Here is a 24624-nt window from a genome sequence, read left to right on the forward strand (position 1 = left end):
GGAGAACGCGATCCTGTGCCGCTGCTGTGACAGCCACAGTGAGGGATTTCCTGCATCCTCGAAGTGATGCAAGGCTGTTTTTACATGAAATGCCTCACATCCACATGGTTTTAACATGGCGGGGAGTGCGATATAGGGGCAGGATTCACAGGTCATTATCGCCGTCACCCATGTGTGGCTAGTCTTTATGTTACTCACACATTTTTAACACTATATCTGGCACACACTGCTTTAGAAGAAACACCACAAAAAACATAGAACCCAAAAATGTAAAACGAGTGCAGAAAACACCACAAACAGAAAAGCATTGTTTGCACAAAGTTTTACACTTCACTAATGGCTGCCAGCTAACATCTAGCAGTGTATTGAGCAATAACACACGTATGAAGTGCACATTTGTGTACCTCTCATAGACTTCTATAGAACATTTGGTGCCCAAATGTGCACAAAAATCGAGCATGCTGAGTTTTCATGTGTGCCCATAAAAACTATATAAAATCAATGGGTTCTATTTAGAGATGAGCGAGCATGCTCGGATAATGCAATTACTCGAGCGAGCATCAGTCTTCTCGAGTAACTGCACTCTCGTCCGAGCAGGCTCGGGGGGGGGGGGGGGGGGAGAAAAGAGAGAGAGAGGAGAGAGGAGAGAGAGAGAAAGATCACTCTTCCCCCGCTTACCCCCACCACCCCCTGAGCCTGCTTGGACAAGAATGCAGTTACTCGTGTAAATCCAGTTTTGTGAAGGGAACTAATAAAGAAGCCATTACAAAAACGCCAGAAAAGAAGTTCTAAACCTATACACTGCTGCAGTTTCCAAGAACAACAATGCTTGCAGCACATTTAATAACTTTTTCAGTTAAAATCCAACCATAGCAGTTTTTGCCAAAAAAAGGTCACCCCTCCACCCCCACCACTAGAAAAAGTCCGTTAGTAATGTGGTATTCTTTTTAAGAAAGCTGCTGGACATGTAGTCAACTTTTTGTATATTTTTTCTTGTACTATTTGCTAAAATAGTTACTGGTCTGTGTGAATTCTTAGATGCTTAAGAACTTGTGATTTCCTAGTAAAACATTTCCCACATTCTGAACATGAAAATGGCTTATGTCTTGTGTGAATTATCTGATGCTCAACAAGATTTGCTTTTCTAGCAAAACATTTGCCACAATCTGAACATAAAAACGTCTTCTCTCCTGTGTGAATTATCCGATGTTTGGTAAGATATGATTTTCTAGTAAAACACTTCCCACATTCTGAACACGAGAATGGCTTCTCCCCTGTGTGAATTCTCTGATGAACATCAAGTCTTGTTTTGCTAGCAAAACATTTGCCACATTCTGAACAGGAAAATGGCTTCTCCTCTATGTGAATGAGCTGATGTGACACAAGATTTGATTTATTTGAAAAACATCTCCCACAATCTGAACATGAAAATGGCTTTGCCCCTGTGTGACTTCTCTGATGTTTGGTAAGATGTGATTTCTCATTAAAACACTTCCCGCATTCTGAACACAAGAATGGCTTCTCCCCTGTGTGAATTCTCAGATGTATAGCAAGCTGTGATTTGCTTGAAAAACACTTTCTACATTCTGAACATGAAAATGGCTTCTCCCCTGTGTGACTTCTCTGATGTATAACAAGATATGATTCATTGGTAAAACATTTCCCACATTCTGAACATGAACATGATGTCTGCTCTGTGTGACTTCTCTGATGTTTAACAAGAAATGATTCCTTAGTAAAACATTTCCCACATTCTGAACATGGATATTGCATCTTCCCTGTGTGACTTCCCTGATGTTTAACAAGATGTGATTTCACATTAAAACATTTCCCACATTCTGAACATGAATATGGTGTCTCCTCTGTATGACTTCTCTGATGTTTACCAAGGTATGATTCCTTGGTAAAACATTTCCCACATTCTGAACATGAATACGACTTCTTCCCTGTGTAAGCTCTTTGATGTTCTTGTCTTCTGTGATTTTTCTCCTGCTTATCAGTCTGTGATGGATCAGATGATGGGACCTTTATAAGAGTATCAGATGATGGATCTTTGCTGTAAAGGGCTGAGGTAATATCTGGGATAATAGCAGGTCCTTCATATGTATCTTGTGTGATACCACAATCCTCTGCTTTACAATCTTCTGATATTAGACAGCCTTCTGAGCTCCCAAGACTGTCATCTGCCAAGAATTTTTAATCATTTTACTATTATTGATCATGATAGTGATATTTTAGAAAATGTAAATAAAATTAGAACTCACATAGCAAAATGCAGTTAGTCAGTAATAGGCAAACAGAACACAATCTAACAGTAGACCTCAGATCATATTGTTCAGACACCAGGCTGTTATCTTGCAGTTTTCCCCTTCTGTGGTGAAGCATACATCTTTATATGTCAATGTATCTTTCACCATGCCTCTAGTGAATGCTCAGTGGAGAATCATAAAGGTTCCTGTGAGTCAGTGCTATAGGGTGGTGTCTTTCTCACACAATTCCTAAGATCTACATGCACTTTATCACAAACCAAGTTAGAGGGAGTAGGAAATCAATATACCTGGCTATATGGTTACATTGAAGATTCATTTGGAGGCTTTTTGGGTACAAAGAGCAGTGTCATTAAAAATCTGAAATCCATACAATGAGGTTCACCTGGATATGGCAGATGGGCCCCCTATGTTTTGATCAAAATACGCGCTAACAACCTTGCATTGTCATGTGGGTGGTATAAACAGTAGTGCAGTTTTAAAATAAAAATAACTCTTGCTATTTGTATACTGCCAACTTATTCCGCAGCGCTTTCAGGTAATTTATTTATTACCTCCCTCCAAAGAACTTATTTTCTCGACCTCGGAAGGATGGAAGGCTGAGTCAACCTTGAGCCGGCTACCTGAACCATGTGGGAAGTGGAATTGCAACCTTCAGTGAAAGCTTCTCGTGAGCAAGAGCTTAGGATTGCATTTCTGTTGCCTTTTATTCAATTATTAAATGTGCATGAGTGCAGAACAATGTTTTCATGCCTAATCAGGGCCTCTCTGCTAATTCAGCAGCCAATACAGCAGGACCAAAACTGCACTCACGCCCCTGGTACACCACATAGCGCACACCAAAATCCAGCTATTATGTGGCCCCGTCCCATTTTAAATACAAATTGGGTAATGTAGCCACATATAACGGTATCCCATTTCATCCATATTTAGTTTGTACTTTGGATGAATGGGAAACAGACAGAGGAACCTGACAGACCCTAAAGCTTATGAATCTACATACATTCTGCAGCCAGTGACTGAGGAGAATCTGTGACTCTTCTCTGCTGTATTTAGTGGTTACTACTCACCTGAATAGTTACCTGTAGGAATCTCCTTTTTACACTCCTGCTTGATCCTCACATTTATCTCTGCAGAATTAATATTGCTCGGATCTTCATCCTGATACAAAAGCTGTGAGACAAATATTGTAAAAGTCAGCAGACAGCTGGATCGGGGAAGATTTGTCTGACTATAAATGGAAATTGGATGATCAGATAAAATCGTTCAAAAAAGTCGAGAACATGAAGCGTTCTAAATGGCAACGGGACTTGGAAGATTATACGAAGGGCTTCATCTACAATTGGCAGATGCCTAAAGGCCATATCCAGATGCAGGCCAAGACTCCTGTTGCCAATGGCAGAAGAAAATTTTTATTGTTCAATTATTTTTATTGTCAATAGGCATAACATATAACATATACAAAGATCAGTTGCAATGCCAAGTAAAGTATAGCGATAATTTCTTCTTTTCAGAAAACTGCACAAGGTTACAAAACTGGCCTAAAGATAAAAGTATAATTGTAACTTCTTAAGAGGGGAAGGGAATGGGGTTTAAAGGGGGGAAAGGGGAGGGAAGGAAGTAGAATGAAAGTAAAAAAAAAATTGGATTTGAGGGCTTATTTCTCAGTTGTAGTCTACATTTGCTACACAACACATCTGACGTCACGATTTTCAGAAAAGGAAAGTAAACCATGGTCAATTTTGCTCTTTAAGGGTTTAACTTAGCAATCATGTGATCTAATTGAAGGTAGTCTATCCAGGGACCTCACTCTTCATTGAATTCTGAAACTCTATTTTGTCTAAGGGCGAAAATCCTTTCCATAGCCATGTGTTCTGAGAACATCTGAGTTACGTCTATCAAGGAAGCGGTGAGATGGGACCTCCAGTTCCTCACTATCAGTAATTTGATGGCTAGAAGACCATATGAAATAAACTTCCTGAACAGCCGAGAGACATTCTCTATTCTTAACATTAAGATTGCTAACTCCGGTGAGGGAGGTACTCTAACCCCAGTTATGTTGTTAATAAGAGAGAAAAATCCTGCCAGGTAGAATGGATTTTTGTGCAGCTCCAGAAGATGTGTAATAGGGAACCTCTTCTCCCACAGCCTCTCCAACATCTGTCCGATACTTCTGGAAAGAAGTCTGCCAATCTCGCTGGAGGTCTGTACCAATGAGTTAGTATTTTACAGTGGACCTCCACCAAGGAGGCACACACAGATGCTTTGTTCGCCCATTTATGTGCCGTGGTCCACTGTGACTCTGGGAAGGATCTCCCCAGTTCCCTCTTCCAATTGAGGTGCGCTTTTTCTTTTGGCTTTGTCCGGGGTTCCCTCCACTGCAAAAAATCTCATAAATGTTCTTCAAAGGTAATTTATTAGGGGAAGGATTAAGGAGGAATTTGACCAAGCTAGTAGGTAGAGAGGTCACTCTAGATGCCACCCTGGGCCATCTACTTTTAATTTGAGAATATAGAAGGAAATCTCCACTCTGGAGGCCAAACTCCTCCTGGAGACAATGGAAGGATTTCATTTTAGTTCCCTCAGCTAGGTCTGAGATCCATTCGATGCCTTTTAACCTCCAATTTCTTATATTGATATCATCTATACAGTGTTTAATAATTTCCATGAGTAGGGGAACATCTGTTCTGGGAGAATAATTCTCCGTGATTGTTAGTAAGTGCCTCCAAACCGCAATGGAGTTCGCGATTAATGGGTTTTTCACATGGCTTATTTCCATATGTATACTTGTAGCTAATAATACGTTTTTGAGAGACTTATTCCCTAGGGAGCTTTGCTCAATGGTTGGCCAACTTATTTCCTTCTGGGGGACCCCCATGGTCTTAACTGAGAAACCATATTTGCCTCATAGTAAGCGACTAAATTGGGTACACCCAAACCCCCCAAACTTTTAGGGCTATATAAGATGGAAGCTGCTACTCTTGGTTTCTTGTTACCCCATATGAAGGTCATGAGTTGGTTTTGCAGTCTTCTCAGCAATTCAAGATTGCATTTTAACGCTATTGTTCTGAAGATATATAAAATTTTAGGGAGGATCATCATTTTATAAACTACGATCCTCCCTAGCCAGGAAAGCTCTACTTTATCGTAGTGAATTAAGTCTTGTTGTATACTTCCCATTAATAATTTTATATTGTGGTTCATTGTGTTGCTTAGAGGTAAATTGATTATAGTTCCTAAATATTGGATTCCCGAGGGGTCCCATTGGAATGGGAATTCTTCTTTTATTAGCGCTTGGAGTTTGTAGGTTAATCGATAGTATTTTTGATTTTGTTGGGTTAACCTTGTAATAGGAAATTGTCCCAAAATGTTTTAGGAGGTCTGAGGCTGCTCTAAGGGAATTCAGAGGGGAGGAAATCATCAAGACAATGTCGTCTACGAAAAATCCAATTTTATGATTCCTGCCTGCCAGAGGTACACCCTTATTTTCTCCACACATACGAATAGCCTCTGCTAATGGTTCTATTGTGAGGATAAACAGTGTGGGCGAAAGGGGGCAGCCCTGTCTGGTTCCGTTGGTAATTACGAATCGTCTAGACACCACTTTGTTGATGAGAACACGGAAGGACTTTTATATAAAGCTTGGATATCCGACATAAAATTGCCTCTGAGACCAAACCTCTCAAGAACGGAAAAGGCGTAATTCCAGTGTATTCTGTCTAATGCCTTCTCTGTATCCAGTGTGAGGAGCAGACAAGGCATTAAAGAGCACTCAATTTCCCCCACAATGTCCATCAAACGACGAGTCGCGTCTGACGCCTGCCTTCCTTTAACAAAACCTACTTCATCGCTATGGATAAGTTCGGGGGTAACCTCCAATAGCCTCAGGGACAGGATTTTAGCATATATTTTCGTATCGTTGTTTAAGAGTAAGATGGGTCTGAAATTTGCAGGTGATGATGTTTCTTTGCTCGGTTTGGGGATAGTTACTATATTTGCTTGGAGCATTTCAGGGGGCAGTGATCCAGTCGTCATTGCTTTTTTGTATTTCTCATATGATCTACTAGTTGGTCTTTATATAGTTTAAAATATTCGTACAAGAAGCCGTCAGGGCCAGGGGCTTTATCTGTCTTAGCCTTGTCGATGATTTGCGCAATCTCTTGGGAGGTAATGGGTAAGTTTAGTTTTTGTAACTGTGTTTCTGTGAGTTTGGGAAGCTGCAGAGAGGATAGGAAGTTAATACTTGCTTCAGTGGGCTCAGGAACCGCTGGATCATCGCTAAGATTATATAGGTCTTCATAAAACTTCCTAAATTCCTCAGCTACTGCTATGGGATTAGATATTTTATTCTTTGTAACTGGGTCAATTATAAAGGGGATTTTACTTTTAGTTCTTTTTTGTTTAACTTTATTAGCCATCCATTTAGTGTTTTTATTGTTATCGGTATAATAGGATGTTTTTATAAATTTTTCTCATGTTCGTCTATTAAAATATTACGAACTTTAAGTCTAGCTTCTCTAAGCTCACTACCTAGGGAAGGTGAAGGGTTGGAATTAAGAGATTGCTCAAGGTTTTTCAATTCTTCCATAGTCTTTTTAAGGAGGCTATTTTTTTCCCTTTTATAGATGGAACCTTGCTGTATCATTACACCTCTTACTACTGGTTTATGGGCGTTCCAAAGTGTGAATCAACATGTTTCTGGGGTATCATTGTGTTGAAAATATTCTGTAATCGTTTCCTTGATTTTCTTTTGGAATTTGGGGATCTTCATTAGAAAAGTGTTATTTCTCCAACTGTTAAAAGGCGGAACATAGGGACCTAATTTTAGTTTTAGTGTAAATCGGAGCATGGTCAGACCATGAGATGACACCTATCTTTGCTTCCTTTATTCTATTAAAAATTTGAAAGTACACCAGAAACATGTCAATTCTTGAAAAAGACTTGTGTCTAAATGAGTAAAAGTTGTATTCTCTGGAGTTCACATTCATGACTCTAAATGCATCAAAAAGATCAGTATTATGTATCCAAGATGACAGTATAAATCCCCTGCTACTCCTTATATGACTCAAATTTAAGGTATCATCTGCTATGGCATCAAAATCTCCACAGATTATTAACGAGCCTTGTTGTACGTTTCTTATTTTCCCTTGTCACTCTGCCCGAGAATCTCAATTGTCTTGAATTGGGAACATAGATGTTGACCAAGGTGACAAGGATGCCACTCAGCCTACATATTAGTATCAAAAACCTGCCCTCTTCATCTCCAATTTCTTCTATTAATTGAAAGTCCAGCGAATTTTTCAATGCTATCAGGACTCCGGATTTTTTCTTTGAAGCGTTCGCCATGTAAGTTCTGGAGAATTTAGGGTAGTTTCGGTGGATTCTGACTGTCCAAGTAGGTCTCGAGCGCAGAAAATGTCCGCTTCAGACGAGAGAGCCTCTTTCCACAAAGCCGCCCTTTTATAGGGAGAATTGAGTCCCTTGACGTTTAGCAATACTAGTTTTATGTCCATCAATGCAAAACCAACTTGACTGTGTTTGTAGGCAGAAAGAAACAAGTGTTCTTTGTCGTGATGGAAGCTAGATTTATTCATAAGTAAAGTCATCCTATTTTAGAGTTTGGAGCGAGAAAGGGAAATAGAAGAGGGGGGAGGGGTAAGCTTCTCAATTGAAGTATTAACGAAACTTGAGTTGCGATTTAACACTTATAATTAACTAAAGAAAAAGGACCTTTCCATTTGTTGGCGACAAATACTTTGGAAAAGGTATTTGTTGGGGTATCATACATTTCAGCCTGGATTCTGAGCTCAGTTAGATCTTTGCTCGAGGGCCTTAGAAAACAAATGTTTAGTTCCCGCAGGAGTAATTCAACGGTTGGGAGCTGTATCTCTAATTGATCTATTTGGTTGCTTCCGGGACCAGTCCATATTAATGTATTTAGGACTGTAGGCTTTAGGTGCTGGGAGGTTCCACTTTCCACTCTTGAGATAGTATGGTGGAGACCAAGCCCTTTTTATTGACATAGAGCTTGGTGGGGAAGCCCCATCTGTAGGTGATGTTGTTTTCTCTTAAAACCGCTGTTATTGGAGCGAGCTTCCTGCGTGCAGCCATTGTAGCCTGGGAGAAATCAGAATATAGTTTAATACTTCCGAAGGGAGGAGGAAGATCTCCTAGGTTTCTGGCAACCTTCATCAAGTTCTCTTTGATGTGATAGAAATACACCCTAGCAATCACGTCTCTAGGTGCGTTTTCAGGGACATTCATTGGCTTGTGGAGCCTATGGATTCTGTCTAAGATGCGTTCTTCAATCTTAGAGTCACTCACTGTTGCCCTCATCCACTTCCGGCTTGATTATTGCAACTCGTTCCTGATCGGCCTCCCTTGCACCAGACTCTATCCTCTCCAATCCATCCTGAATGCGGCAGCCAGGCTCATCTTCCTGTCCAGCCGCTACTCGGACGCCTCTGCCCTGTGCCAGTCACTGCACTGGCTGCCTGTTAAGTACAGAATTCAATTTAAACTCGCTACCTTCATCCACAAAGCCCTCCACAGTGCAGCACCTCCCTATATTGCCTCCCTCATCTCAATCCATCACCCAGTTTGGGCTCTCCGCTCTGCTAACAAAATCAGACTGAGCACCACTTTAATTTGAACTTCTCATTTTTGCCTCCAAGACTTCTCCAGATCAGCACCGGTCCACTGGAACGCACTACCAAAGGCTACCCGAGCAATCCAGGACTCGCAGAACTTCAGGCATGCTCTAAAAATGCACCTCTTCAGGGAGGCATACCGCATTCATTTCCTGGGAAAACCACTCTGTACTCCGCCTGATAACATGCTCCCTGACCTATTGACTGCAATCCCTGCTAGCCATCATAAACCGCTCCTGCAGTAATACTGTTTCTGCCGCCACACGGCTAAATGTCTGACCATTGTCTATGTGTATAACATCGCTCACTCTCCACCTCGCCATACCGTGCACATCACCAGCCCCTTTACCTTCTGTATCACCCCACTATTCGTAGTATGTAAGCTCGTTAGAGCAGGACCCTCACCCTATTGTTTCCATCAACTGATTACTATGTAACCGTGGTTCTGTAATTTTTGTATTTTGTCTTTCAGTATTCCCCCTGTCTATGTAAGCGCTGCGGAATATGTAGGCGCTATACAAATAAAGTTTATTATTATTAGAGTCTGGCAGAGGAATTTTAATGAGGTCTTGGACAGAATTATTCAATTCCTCTGGTTTAACAGTCTCGGCGATTCCCCTTAACTTTATATTATTGCGTCGATTTATATAACTGCCATTTTGTTTTTTAAAGACTCAAGTTCTTCTTCCAGTTTGTAATGGGCATCTATAAATTTATGTGAACTGGTAATCTCTCCTGTCTTGCTCTCAAGGTGGTCTACTCTGTCTCCCAATTCATCAATGGTGTTGTTAATTTTTAAATTAATTTCAGCAAGGTCTCTTCTGATAGAGCCTTTTAGGGTAAGCACCATGTCTCTAATAAAACATTCTGAGGCCGTTTGGTTAGAACATTAAATGTTCAATATGGGGTCTACAAGATCCTCCTCCTCACCCCAACCTAGTGCCTCAGTAACTGGAATTTGTAATGGATTCTCCCTTCTGGGACGTCTTTTTTCTGGGCTCACTCTAGGTGAGCCTATACTTCTTTTCTCAGAGTGTAATGTAAGTTGTAGTGAGGAAGATGGCGCCTGCTCCCGCGCCTCCCCCCCTCCACTACGCTCTGGTGAGTGACCATTTCTTTCCCTTCTCCTCGTTCCTCTGTAGGGCTATGTGCATGTGGAGAGGGTGGTGTGGGGCTGCTTGGGTGTGCTGATAGCGGTGGCAGTGCAATCTGCCTACCGCTCTCTCTCTCTGCTGTGACCTCTGGTCCCGCCGCCTCCATCTCTCCCTCTCCTGCTGAGCAGCATGCAGCTGACTCCATTGTGCTGTCCTCTTCAGTGCCACGTGCCGGATAGAAGTCTGTGAGGCGCTTTGAGCCGGTCTTCCCCGTTCTGCTCCAGGACATCGTCGGGTGAGGGTAAGTTTCTTACTCCTCCTTTTGCTAGCTGGTGCCATTGGCAAGCTTTGGTTTGCTTTTTAGCTGATTTTTAAAATGTAGCTGCTCACTGCATGTCCGCCATCGGCTCCTTCCAGGCCACGCCCCGCAGAAGAAAATTTTTCAACCGCCGAAGGGCTCCTAGATCTAATGCTACACCATGTAATCTGACTCTACTCACGAGTCTGTGCGCGATGTCTCCATTAATTTAAAGGCAGGCCTTTTTCAGAGGCACGTCATCCTCTGTTACAATGGGATCATGCTCACAAACAAAGAAGAGGACGAGGAGAGGTGGTAGGAGGTGCAAGACAGCCAGACACGCTGTTGAGAGGGATCCAGACAAGATCCCTACGCAAGAATTGATAGGTGACTAATAATAATATGTTGGTGATTAATATATCTTCAAAGACATTGTCTCCATCTGATATTTCTGTATTTGCTAGGGGCTTGTCATACTGTCCCAGTTCCAAGGCCAGTTGGTTTCAACTGGACTTGGATTGTAAACATTTTTTTGTATGTTACGACTAAAAACATATTTCTCAGGAGGCAGATAAAGGTAATGCGATTCGAGAATAATCCATTTCCTGTACTGATTTTTCATCAAAGGAGATTGTTCTCTGGAACAAAAGTTTGCTTGCTCCGACAGTTTTAAATTGAGGGCACAAAGTTATAGAAGATCTATTTGCCATAATCTTAGTAAAATGGAATACAAAGCACTAAAGCAGCTAAGTGATGACAGTCTTGTTATTAGACCTGCTAACAAGGGTGGTTCGGTGGTTGTTATGGATATGATCAAATACCATACTGACATCATGAGTCAATTAGTCAACTCTGAGGTCTATGAGACCCTGGAATCTAACGCGCTACAACATCACCAAACCAGCCTGATATTCTTACTGGAGGAAGCTTTTACACGGGGCGTTATAGATCTAAAACTTAGTGAATACCTATGTCCTAAATTTCCAGTTATGCCAGTGTTATATACACTGCCAAAAATCCACAAGAGCTTGGAAAATCCACCTGGCCGGCCAATAATATTTGGGCGTGGTTCACTATACAGTAATGCTTCCAAGATCTAGGATAGGATTCTCCAGCCATTGGAATGAACAGCTCACTCTTTTGTTCGAGATACTACTGATTTCTTGATTAAATTACAGGACGTGACAGTCACTAGGGATATTATATTGGGGTCATTCGATGCAGTATCCCTTTATACTATCACTGGCCATGACATTGGATTAGCGGCCATGAGGAAACATTTGTCTGACTCTGGAATGTCAGAGGGAAGCATCAGGTTTTTGATGACTCTTCTGGAAGATATCCTATGTAAGAATATTTTTCTCTACAATGGGGCGTGCTATCGGCAGAACCGCGGTACAGCCATGGAGTCTAATGTGGCCCCATGTTACGCTAACACCTTTATGGAATATATTGAGGAATCATTTACATATACCTCCCCAGCCTGGACACATGTCCAGGTCTGGTGGAGGTATATAGAGGATATCTTCTTTATTTGGAAGGGTAATGAGGAGGACCTGTTGATTTTCCACTCTGAGCTCAATGATATTCTGACCGATCTGAAGTTTACCATTACTTATTCTTATAGTAGGATACAGTTTTTGGACATATATGTTTTATTGGTGGATGGTCAACTTCGGACTGATCTTTTTCAGAAACCTACCGATTGCAATAATGTGCTCCATTTTAAAAGCTACCATCCACCTAGCATTCTGAAATCTGTACCCTGGAGCCAGATGTTGAGAATCAAGAGTATTATTGATGATGAGTATTTCGACAATCGGTTGGACCAGAAGTGCAATTTTTGGAACGAGGCTATCCAGCACAATTAATTGAGAATTTACATTCTAAGGCTTTTACGATGCCAAAGGAAGAATTACCTGCTTTTGGGTCCAAAAAGTGTTTCCCTGCTATACCAGAATTTCAAAACCTCAATTAGTGGTGCATCGCACGGGACATAATCTTAGAGATAAAGTAGTAAGAATAGGAGATGTGTGGAGAACTCACCAACTGTGAATACCTTTATTCCAACCAAGGTGGGCTGCTTTCCCTGTATGAACTGTGCAAGTTGTAGCAACCTTATCAGGGGAGATAAGTTCACACCCCACTACAGGACATAAATACCAAAATCAGACATAGGTATTCATGCCTTTTCTCCTTTGTTATTTGTATGATTCTATGCCCTTGGAAAAACAACCACTGAGGTTAAATCACGCATTGCCAACCACACAAGTACAATACGCATGGGCGATGCTGATGTTCCTGTAGCAAAACATTTTTTGGAAGCAGGGCACTCTGTGTGCCAACTCCGTTATAGAGTGATAGATGGTGTCCGTAAATTATATTGGTTTGGTGATAACTTAAATGCATTCTTTACCTTGATTCCATGTCTCCTCGTGGCCTTAATCTAGAATATTGTCTGGGGCCTTACATATAACTTCTGTTGAATTATCTGCATAATTCTGTAGGACATGCTTGACTCTACATATGTTATAGCGATTTCTACATACTGTGACCAATTATGGTTGTTTGAGATACGATTGAATATAATGTATGGTCTGTTATTTTGTTTTTAATGGGTATTTAAATCAATTTTTCTGTTCTATTGACAGTACTGCACTTATTCGTAGATGGCGTGTCCTTGATGGTGTGATGCAAGACTCTACATTTTATGGCGAATGATATTTGCCTTGGATTTGGAGAAGAATTGGGAATGAAATTATCGGAGGTGAGTGGTAAGTTATGGGAGTGAGCATGGGGGAGAGAGAGAGAAAGATCCCCCCCCCCCCCCCCAGTTTCTGCCCGCTCCCCCCTGCCGGCCCTGAATCTTTTGGCACGAGCGGGCATGTACTCGAAAATGGCAATACTCGCTCGAGTAATTTGCCTTAACGAGTACGCTCGCTTATCTCTAATTACTATACAACTTTTAAACATGGTGACCTAATGTGCATAGTCAGTAGGGGGCAATTTATTTATGGGACTTTTAAATACCTTCCCATTAGATCTAGGTATATCCCATGCATGCACAGGTGTGCTGTATGGCTGATTATGATATAAGTACTTGAGCCCTGCATGTTACTCAAACCATATAGATGGGATGATGAATTATGCAATAATATTCATATATTCATCAGACTATTAAGTCGTGATATTGAAATGCAGTATACCCTATATATGTGGGATATTTGGTTTTGAGCTCTTTACTTGATACAGATAGTACCCATTGGATAATGAGTCATATTAAGATAGTCAAAGATCCTCTGTACTAATAGGTCATGATAACATGATATATTGTGACATATCTCTTAATAAAAGTGGCTCGGTGTTGATTGTGGCTCTTTTAATTACAGACATACCCATGTGTGAATATCATCTGTGCCGCACTTACTACTAACTATAGTTGGTGGATTCTGTGAGATGGTTTTATCTCTGCACATGCACTGTGGTCATTTATCATCCGGCGCGGATGCGGAGATACTGACTAATCATACTTCGGTGGTCTATGTGGCGACTCCTTCACGGATGCGCTGGAATGATAACTATGCAACCTGATAAGTAACACCGGATTGGTGAAACTTTTGATGCAATCGAATCTCATGAGGCCTTTAGCTTCTCGTGCATGCGTGTATGATGGGGATTTGGCGCAGGCATGTTTGTGATGGCTGTCCGCCTGTTGTGTCCGTAATTTACACAACAGCCTTGATACACATGCACTGGTGGTTCTGTCTGCGGTTGATGATGTGGGATTGCTGTTGCTATGGCGCAAACATTGTTGAGGTCAGTGTTTATGATAAGATTACGTGGCGCCACCAGATGCTGCAAGTGGATATACACAGATGTGTCTGATGGAGCTACATGTCAGTTAACATTGCTGATTTACACCTGAAATACTGAGGGGTTATCACCATATTGGAGTAGGTGCACTGGCTATGGAACTCGCAGCACCAATGCGATTGGTAAGAATGTTAAAAGGGTGTGGTGACATGTGATTGGCTTAAGGGTTATTCATTTGTATTTATATGTTAGCATTTGATTTTATCTGTATGCTGGACAAAGACCGCAGTTACTATGGTCGAAACTTTGAATGCATTTTATGGAGAAGAAAAAAATTCTACAACTTTTTCTACAAGCAGTCTGCTGGAATGAGTTTCTGAGTGCAGCATCTTTCTATGCATTTGGATTAAGTATGGTGGGCTGAAGGGTCTACAGCCTCATTTCTGGAAGCTAGCACCCTGATTGAACACTTCCCCATGGTGACGAATTATTTGGAGTGCCACTGACAACGTTGTGATTTTAGTTAGAGAAGTCATGTGAAATGTTTTATATTACCTGAAATGTTCATTAATCATCATGACAACTCAAAATGACCTGACAGCAATAGTTATCTAAGCCACATAGTTGTAGGTCTAGAAGCTGGATATATATATTAGATGGTGGCTCATACACATGTATATCCGGCACGACTAGACACGCTGCCCATTGTCTCAGTGGAGGAGAAAAGCGTCTACCAGACACATCTGCTTCATAAAAGGAGCAGATATAAATCCAACCTGTTGGCTCCTTATTCCCACCAAAAGACTGGAAGAAGATCCAGACAACATGTAATGTCTCTGGTGAGCTGTAATTCTATCAGGACTTGAACCGGGAACGCTTAACGTCTCAGCCTGGTTCTCTTATCCCAGTTATCTAGCCCCTGCCTCCTGTTCCTGACCCCGCCTCTTACCTTGATTGCATATTCTATAAAAGCCTGGCTTTGCCACTCCCTCAATGTGTGATTATTGTGTTCTACCATCAAGATCCTGTTTCTCCTGCTCCGTTACTGCATACTGATACCTGCTGCTGACCTTTGGCTTCCATTGCCTACTCTTCCGATTCATCCCATTTGTACTGCATACTGATACCTGCTGTTGACGTTTGGCTTACATTGACTATGCTTCCGTCTCATCCCATTTGTATTGCATACCGTGACTTCCCGATAACGACTCCTGGCTTTTATAACTACTCTTCAGTGACCAGCTTGGCTACTACACCTTCTGCTCCAATCCAGCATCAGTACGACGCAACATCTGCCATCTCCACCGTCCTCATCACACAAGTTGAAGACATCTAATAAGACTGAAGACAAGAGCTTCACAGCCTTCTACAAATCAGAGGGACATCTCCATCTACCTGATAGTCCTGTGGAAGAAGAGAACAGGGACATCTCTCTGGGGTTCTTCTCTTACTGGATGAAACTGAAAGAAACACATACGGACACTGAAGTCATTCTTTATATACAGATAATAAAGTCCCTGTGTATTTAGTCCTGTCTATTACCTGGTGATAGGAGTGGCTGGCGGGTCTCCATCATGGCGTCACTGTATGGATCCTTGCGTCCTTCTAAATACTCCCACTCCTCCATGGAGAAATAGACAGCGACATCCTGACACCTTATAGGAACCTGACAACACAATATACAGTCATCACCCAGAAGCCTCCAGTGCTGTTACTGTATAATTTCCCAGCATTCCCTGCAGCGTCACCTCTCCAGTCAGCAGCTCAATCATCTTGTTGGCGAGTTCTAGAATCTTCAGTACATTGATGTCCTCATGTATGAGGGGGTGAGGTGGGGGCCCCGAGATTGGGCCCAGGGGTCTTCCCCATTTATCACACACAAGGGCCCAACAGTCATCACTAGAGGTCTTCACTACTGTGCAATCCTTTAGATGGGGAGACATTAATAAATATCACTACATACATTTCCAGTATCCATCGCCTCTACAGTGACATCATCTGTATATATAGAATAATGTAATGTGACATCATCAGAATCTCTCAACCCTCTCCAGTACCATCATCTGTTATTACCATAGAAAAGAATAATGTAATGTGACATCATAAGAATCTCTCCCCTGTTGAGTGACATCTGTTATTACCATAGATAGGAATGATCTAATATAACATCATAATTTCTCCCCTCTCTAGACATATCTTTAAGTACCATAAATAAGGATAAGGAATGATGTAATGTTATATCATTAGAGTCTCCTCCCTCTACAGTGACATCATCTATTACCATAGATACAAATAATGGAATGTGACATCATTATTATTTACCCCCTCTCCTTTGACATCATCTATCACCATAAATAAGAATGATGTAATGGGACATCATCAGAATCTCTCCCCTCTCCAGTGACATCATCTAATACCATAGATAACAAGGATGTAATAAGACATCAGAATTTCTCCCCTCTCAAGTGACATCATCTGCTAGTACCATAAAAACAAATGAAGTAATATGACATCATCAGAATTTCTTTCCTCTCTGGTGACATTTATTACCATAGATCTGTTATTGCCAAGTATTAGAATGATGTAATAGGACATCAGAATTATCTCCTCTCTCCAGTGACACCTATTATCATAGATAAGAATGATGTGATGTGACATCATTAGAATCTCTCCCCTCTCCATTGACATGTTATTGCAATTAATAAAAATGATGTTATGTGACATCATCAGAATATCTTTCCTTTCTAGTAACATCATATGTTATTACTATAGATAAGAATAATGTAATGTGACATTATTAGAACTTCTCCCCTCTCCACTCATATTACCTGTTATTAACATAGATAAGATGGATGTGATGTGACATCATCAATATCTCTCTACTCTCCAGTGACATCATCTATTATTACCATAGATAGAAATGATGTGCCGTGACATCATCAGAGTCTCTCACCTCTCCAGTAAGCTGAAAAATTATCTCTAAGGTGAGATTTAATATACTCTTTGTCATCTTGTCTCTGTCTTTCTCCATCCTTGACAGGCAAATTATGGGAAATTGTTATATAGAAGATAACAGAGGATCCTATATTGTCAGACCTGATGGGAAAGAAGATGAATCAATATGAAAACCACAGAAATACAAAATAAAAAATACTTTTACTGGAGAAAATAAGGGGTCTCTCACACAAACGTAGCGTATTAAGTCATGTAACGGTGTTGCGTATTTACTCAATTGAAATACACCTATTCAGTTCGCATTTTGGAATTTTTGTGTATGTAAATATGCAGAGATAACAGCGTAATTCTGCGGGTAAAAAAAAGAAATGTTAGAGGGTGCCGGAGATTTCCCCTTTCTTTCTGTGTAAATATGCAGTGACTACGTAAATGTCAGGCATATTCAATGTGGATATTAACCGCTCCCATAGACTTGTATGTAGCATAAATGACAAGATAAAGTTTGTCTGTGGGTCGGTATAATTACAATAGTAAATTATTTTTTTTAATATTTTTACCACTTTTGCACAAAAAGAGAGAGGGAAAGAGAGAGAGAAAGAGAGAGAGAGAAAGAGAGAAAGAGAGAGAGAAGAGAGAGGGGGGGAAGAGAGAGGGGGGGAAGAGAGAGGGGGGAAGAGAGAGGGGGGGAGAGAGAGGGGGGGAGAGAGAGGGGGGGAGAGAGAGGGGGAAAGAGAGAGGGGGGAGAGAGAGAAGGGGGGAGAGAGGGGGGAGAGAGAGAAGGGGGGAGAGAGGGGGGAAGAGAGAGGGGGGAAGAGAGAGGGGGGAAGAGAGAGGGGGGAAGAGAGAGGGGGGAAGAGAGAGGGGGGAAGAGAGAGGGGGGAAGAGAGGGGGGAAGGAGAGGGGGGGAAGAGAGGGGGGGGAGAGGGGGGGAAGAGAGGGGGGGGAAGAGAGGAGGGGGAGAGAGGGGGAGAAGAGAGAGGGGGAGAAGAGAGAGGGGGAGAAGAGAGAGGGGGGAGAAGAGAGAGGGGGGAGAGAGAAGGGGGGGAGAGAAGGGGGGGGGGAGAAGGGGGGGGAGAAGGGGGAGAGGGGGGAGGGGGGAAGAGCGGAGAAAGGGGGGAGAGGGGAGGGGAGAATCTTTTTTTGGATCATCCTGTGAGTGCTGAATCCCCTTTTTTTCCTCATCTGATCTCTGGTTATGTGAAGGCTCCCTGCTGGTGAAGTCGTGCCTGGTTTCAGCTAGCTCTCCGGTTACCTGCTGGATCGTGAATCGGGATTATGTTTATATGTCTACCTGGATATTAGGTGCCGGTGGGTCCCCTTGGACAAGGTGTGTCCCACCAGGCACCAGGTGAATCCTTATTTTCCCTTTTTTTTTGCGAAGTATAGAATAACAGAGGGCTGTTTCACCATTTGATTTACTACAGGAAAGAATAGCTCCGTGCAACACGTAAAGTAAGAGGTTACATGATGTCAAGGGGCACATGGGTTTCACTAAGAGTACAATGTTGTGATAAGCTTTGTGTTGAGGGAACCTTATTATCTTCCTACTACTTCTTTTTCTTTGATATTGTGGTATAGAGTAACTAAGAACATACAAAGAGGGTGGACCGCCTACTAATGTATTGTAATATGTTTATTGCTGTTTTACACTGCATGAAGCGAAGGTGTGAATGACTGAGATAAGCTGATCCGATACGTGGGCACTGACCTCTTGCACACATTAAAGACCAACCGTATTGTGTGTGTTGTCTTCAGACAATACCCTTGATTGTGTTCAATGTTCACAGGCCCTACTCGGAAAGGCAGGAAAGCGTCTTTGTGTATGTAGCGAAGCACTGATTCTGGTCAGGACCCTTTGTGGTTCCACTGTATATTTCAGCGGCCAAAGGCTTGTTTTATGTTGTTTGTCTTTTAAATCAACATCAAGAACATAATTACTACCGATGGAAAATACAAACTATAAGGCATTCTTCTGTGCATGTCTCTGTTGTTGTTGCCAATGACAGGAAGTCCTTGAAGGAGATAAGTACATGCAGAAGTCAAAAATTGTGATGAGTGCAAAAAGAAATATGGATTTAAAAATAAATTAAAAGTCCCTAGTTGTAAAGAATTATGTAATAAAATATGGACAAAATCATCTAAAGATCATCAGAAATATGGATTATCTGCTGCTGAAGCCTGGTTAAAAGGAGCTCCAAACTGCCACGCTCATATAAAAAGTAGGCCTGATGCAGCAAAAACTGAAATGATGCCTCTGGTAGATAAAGAAGATGATCATATAATCTGTCTTGTACAAACGGTGGCGCCTATCCTGCAGTTGCAAATGAGGGTCCTGGTAATGCCCAACCACCCCGCTACTTTCAGGAACCTAAACTCAACGCTCCTCCGTTGCCATGTCATCATATAAATTCTGTGTCAGATGATGATGACGGTAGTCCTAAGATTCCTGCAATCCAAAGTGTCCATAAGAGTGAGAGATAAATGATCCAATGAGTATTACAACTGAGTAAGGATGTCTTTCCTATGATTGACATCCCAAACCCCCGGCGTTGGTAAGATGATGGCAAGGGAGGTCAGCATCCTGCCACCTTGGAAGTATATAGACCATGAACAGAGAAGTATGTTGGAAAAGCAACAGAACATATTAAGCATCCAAAAATAGACCCCTAACAGTTTGATGAACAATTCATAGGGTTAATGAGGAGCTGAAAATTGAATGGGGAAGAAATAGAGAGAGATGATCCTAACACTGCATATAATCAGAAAGAAATAGGAGGCTAATTAACGAAACATATGTTTACCCTTAGGACAGGATCATTGCAGGATGGTTTGGAATATGCACAACATGCAGAAAAGCTTTTAAAAGAAAAGGGAAGGGGGAGAAAGTGAGTGGTTTTTTTATACAGGGAGAAGAATGTGATACAATGGTTCAGGAAAGTCAGAGATGTCATTGGACAGAGAGAGGACGTGGAAGGAGAGGCAGAGGAAGAAGCAGAGGTCAGACACAGCTCAGGGTTTCAAATGTGTGTTGGAATTGTGGGAAATCTAGTGCTTTTGCCTGAGAATGTCCCGAGAAACAATGCTCTTGCACACATTGGGAAAAATGCCTAGAAGGGCTGGATGTACAACACTTGGAGGATCTCTTGGCAACTTCTACTCTGCCTGAGATAGATCTCCAGGTGAGTGGGCAGATGATTATCTTCCTGGTGGACTCAGGAGCCACCAGGACATTAATACATCCCAATGATGTACCTGATGTAAAATGCAGTAACAGACAAATTATGGTAAGAGGGGTTAATGGCCGGACCCACAGGGAATCCCTCTGTGAACCCAGAGACAAATAAGTCTGTGAAACGTCAGATTATATTGTCTTGAAGATGTCCGGTAAATTTGTTGGGACGAGATAGGATGATGAAATTAGGTATTTCTATTACTAAGGGAAATAAATTTAAAGTTAGAACAGCCCCTGGAGAAATGCAGACACTACACACTGAAGATAGCAGTAGAGCAATGTAGGTGGTAAGTGAACAATATAATGGAGGCAGAAAAACAAGTAGTTACAACGCTGTAAAGCCATTTTGTTGAAAAAAGGCTTTCTGCCAGGGTGGATTTTCAGCCAAAACTACATCTTCATTGTACTATGTGGTACCGATTCTATCAAATCCTACATCCAACACGGGAAAACAGATATTCTGGGACACAGAGGGATATTCTGTGGCCTCGTGTATCCTTAGTGAACACATGCAGTCACTATACAAAGGCCTTTGTCCCCATATATCCCTCTCAAAACCACCAAATGCAGAATGGAAAGAATTTGGCCAATTTGTACGTGCTTGTAAACAAAGTAAGGATTGGATCCGGAGGAGGGATGGCATCTGGGGAAATCCTAAATTAAAATCATTTGCAAAAACAGTCCAAACTACTTTGATACTACATCCTGGAGCCTTTATTCCAAAATAATTGTTGTTACCCTAACACATAAACCTTGCAGTGCAGGAGACTGACCTAGAACAGTTGCCTGACAGTCTGTGGTCAAAAGGGCCAGCCAATGGAGGATTGATGAAGGGAGTAGAAGCAGTCACTATTACTCCTAGATCTACCTTCTCTCCACATCAGAGACAGTACCCCATAAAACCAGAAGCTGAACTTGGCATAGAGCATTTAATCAAAGATCTGTTACAAGCAGGAGTTATTATACCATGTCCAGACAGTCCCTGCAACACACCTCTGTTCCCGGTTAAAGAGGCTCCCCCATTCGTGGCATGGGGGGTGGTGCAGGATTTACAACAAGTTAATAAGGCTGTGAATCCAAGAGCACTCACACTACCAGATTCACACAAGTTGCTTGATGACCTCAGACTAGGGATGAGCGAGTATACTCGCTAAGGCACTACTCGCTCGAGTAATGTGCCTTAGCCGAGTATGTCCCCGCTCGTCCCGAAAGATTCGGGTGCCGCCGCGGGGCGGGGAGCTGCGGGGGAGAGCAGGGAGGAACGGAGGGAAGATCTCTCTCTCCCTCTCTCCCGCCCACTCTCCCCTGCTCCCCGCCGCAACTCACCTGTCAGCTGCGGCGGCCCCCGAATCTTTAGGGACGAGCAGGGAGATACTCGGCTAAGGCACATTACTCGAGCGAGTAGTGCCTTAGCGAGTATACTCGCTTATCCCTACCTCAGACCATAATCTACTCATTTTACTGCTGTGGATATCAGCAATACCTTTTTTAGTATACCCATAGACCCAGATCACCAATTTTGGTTTGCTTTCACGTACAAGGGAAGAAGGCATATCTTCACCAGGGTACCTCAGGGCTATTGTGAATCTCTGACAATTTTCTCCCAGGCTATGTCAGCAAACTTAGCCCAGTTCCAAACGCCTAGAGGTAGTCAGCTACTACTGTATGTCAATGACATACTGCTGGCAGCAGACAGTGAGGAGAATTGTAGGGAGGACACGGTCATACTCTGGAGGTTTCGCTATGAGCAGGGTAATAAAGTAAATAGGAGCAAACTCCAATACTGTCAGCAAACGGTTGAATATTTGGGGTGTAATCTGTCACACGAAAGTAGGCATTTGGAGGACATTAGGAAGCAAGCAATCCTGGAGGTCCCAAAACCGCAAACAAAAAACCAAAGGATGACCTTTTTGGGAATGGTGAACTTCTGCAGAGCCGGGATCCCAAATTATGAATGCTTGTCAGCGCCTCTTACCAGACTCATCTATGATGAACCTCTGGCTGCAGCTGACAGGATCCAGTGAGATGGGCCCTCTGATGAAGCCTTTGTCGGTTTAAAACAGACTCTGGTGGGCACATCAGTTCGGGGGCTGTCAAACTACAACAAGCCCTTTGTGCAAATTGGTGACTCAGAGAAGGATATATGACCTCTGTGTTAACTCAGGAACACGGTGGGAAACAGACCGCTGGAATACTACTCTTCCAGACTAGATCCAGAGGCCCAATGTATATACTTTTATATGCTTCTACACGAGATCTGAGACTATCTTCTCCATCGTAAACAAATACTCACAGCCATTCATCCCCAAGTCATCCTGTCACCTCACATCCATATATGCCCAAGTCATCCTGTCACCTCACAGCCATTTATCCCCAAGTCATCCCGTCACCTCACTGCCATATATCCCGAAGTCATCCTGTCACCTCACTGCCATATATCCCCAAGTCATCCTGTCACCTCACATCCATATATCCCCAAGTCATCCCGTCACCCCACAGCCATTCATCCCCAAGTCATCCTGTCACCTCACAGCCAGATATCCCCAAGTCATCCTGTCACCTCACATCCATATATCCCCAAGTCATCCTGTCACCTCACAGCCATTCATCCCCAAGTCATCCTGTCACCTCACATCCATATATCCCCAAGTCATCCTGTCACCTCACAGCCAGATATCCCCGAGTCATCCTGTCACCTCACATCCATATATCCCCGAGTCATCCTGTCACCTCATAGCCATTCATCCCCAAGTCATCCTGTCACCTCATAGCCATTCATCCCCAAGTCATCCTGTCACCTCACAGCCAGATATCCCCAAGTCATCCTGTCACCTCACTGCCATATATCCCCAAGTCATCCTGTCACCTCACAGCCAGATATCCCCAAGTCATCCTGTCACCTCACTGCCATATATCCCCAAGTCATCCTGTCACCTCACAGCCATATATCCCCAAGTCATCCTGTCACCTCACAGCCAGATATCCCCAAGTCATCCTGTTACCGCACAGCCATATATCCCCAAGTCATCCTGTCACCTCACAGCCATATATCCCCAAGTCATCCCGTCACCCCACAGCCATTCATCCCCAAATCATCCTGTCACCTCACTGCCATATATCCCCAGTCATCCTGTCACCTCACTGCCATATATCCCCAAGCCATCCTGTCACCTCACTCCCATATGTCCCCAAGTCATCCTGTCACCTCACAGCCAGATATCAGAAGAGAATGGTGCCTGTGCGGTCATGTGAAGGGGGTCTCAGGGTAACAACTTCTCCCATCATCCCCTGCAGGCTAGGGTGTAACATACACAGCACACACAGGCGTACGCAGGGAGACCGCTGCCAGTATTAGGCCGGCTGCACACGAGCGTGACGGGCTCCGCCGCGGAATATTCCGCAGCGAAGCCCATCATGGCGCCCCCCAGAAACCCATACTTACCAGCGGTCTCCTCGCTCCCGCATGACGCTTCCCCGCCCACCGCCGGATCACATGACACGCCCACCGCGTCACATGATCCGTCGGCTGAGTCATATGACGCAGCGGCGGTAGGCGGGAAAGTGTTTTCACTCTATCTTCTGCTGTGTAACAGCGGGAGATAGCGTGAACGGACGGCTTCCATTGACTGCAATGGAAGTCGTCAGCGTGTACACCCGCAGCAAATAGAGCATGCCGCGGGTGAGGACGGGAGATTTCACGGTGCGGAATTCTGCACCATAAGCATTGTGCTGTTAGGTTCAATAGAACCTAATAGCTGCGGGCAACGCAGCGGATTTTCGCCGCGAATTACGCAGCGGAAATCCGTTCGTGGGAAGCAGGCCTTACGGTACGGCCGTGTGAGCGGCACAGGTCAGGACAGCCGGACTGTATCCTGGAAACAGCAGGAAGGCCGAACACTAAAATATAGATTATCTAGTTATAATTATTTTTAGGCCCAAACTGTCATTCCCGAAGGGGTTAATCCTCTTTTTCTCTCCCTGCAGTCCAGAAGGGGTTAATCCTCTTTTTCTCTCCCTGCAGTCCAGAAGGGGTTAATCCTCTTTTTCTCTCCCTGCAGTCCAGAAGGGGTTAATCCTCCCCTCTATAACTGACCTGACATGGGAGAACACACCGACATGCACAGCAGAAGGCAGGGTCCAGGACCTGTGATGATGGCACTGTCATGTGATCAGTCATCTGTGTGGGAGGAGTCAGATCACATGACCAGTGGGACATCAGTGGATGTGCTACTTTGCTGTGCTAGATGTAATTCTACCGGTGGCTGAATGAGCAAAAGGGATTGGCATGTAGCAGTGCTGTGTGTGTGATGTGTGG

At 43.0% G+C, this 24624-nt stretch overlaps 1 protein-coding gene across 3 annotated transcripts; it reads right to left on the reverse strand.

Annotated features, from left to right (window-relative positions):
• Positions 1-708: 708 nt before the first annotated feature.
• Positions 709-24444, reverse strand: LOC136613055 (oocyte zinc finger protein XlCOF22-like). 3 transcript variants are annotated; one of them, XM_066593879.1, is made up of 8 exons: positions 24403-24444; positions 19036-19089; positions 17076-17218; positions 15871-16047; positions 15665-15788; positions 15518-15582; positions 3338-3440; positions 709-2183 (listed from the first exon to the last, which is right to left on the reverse strand). In XM_066593879.1, exons 3-8 carry the CDS (start codon positions 17151-17153, stop codon positions 1015-1017), a joined length of 1716 nt encoding a protein of 571 aa, XP_066449976.1. In that variant the 5' UTR covers positions 17154-17218; positions 19036-19089; positions 24403-24444; the 3' UTR covers positions 709-1014. The 3 variants fall into 3 exon arrangements, with proteins under 3 accessions (XP_066449976.1, XP_066449977.1, XP_066449978.1); XM_066593880.1 differs by lacking the exon at positions 19036-19089 and having other exon boundaries at positions 24403-24430; XM_066593881.1 differs by lacking the exons at positions 19036-19089; positions 24403-24444 and adding an exon at positions 18786-19023.
• Positions 24445-24624: the final 180 nt, after the last annotated feature.

This window comes from Eleutherodactylus coqui, chromosome 2 (assembly GCF_035609145.1).
Source record: "Eleutherodactylus coqui strain aEleCoq1 chromosome 2, aEleCoq1.hap1, whole genome shotgun sequence".
Taxonomy (NCBI): Eukaryota; Metazoa; Chordata; class Amphibia; order Anura; family Eleutherodactylidae; genus Eleutherodactylus; species Eleutherodactylus coqui.

Bases quoted from the DNA above. Each gene is read 5' to 3' on its own strand.
- LOC136613055 (XM_066593879.1), bottom strand. From the start codon at position 17,153: ATGGAGAAAGACAGAGACAAGATGACAAAGAGTATATTAAATCTCACC. The intron at 15,789-15,870 runs GTGACGCTGCAG...TTGTGTTGTCAG, and splicing joins TTGAGCTGCTGACTGGAGAG to GTTCCTATAAGGTGTCAGGA. The intron at 3,441-15,517 runs GTAGATGGAGAT...TTTGTCTCACAG, and splicing joins TTCTTCCACAGGACTATCAG to CTTTTGTATCAGGATGAAGA.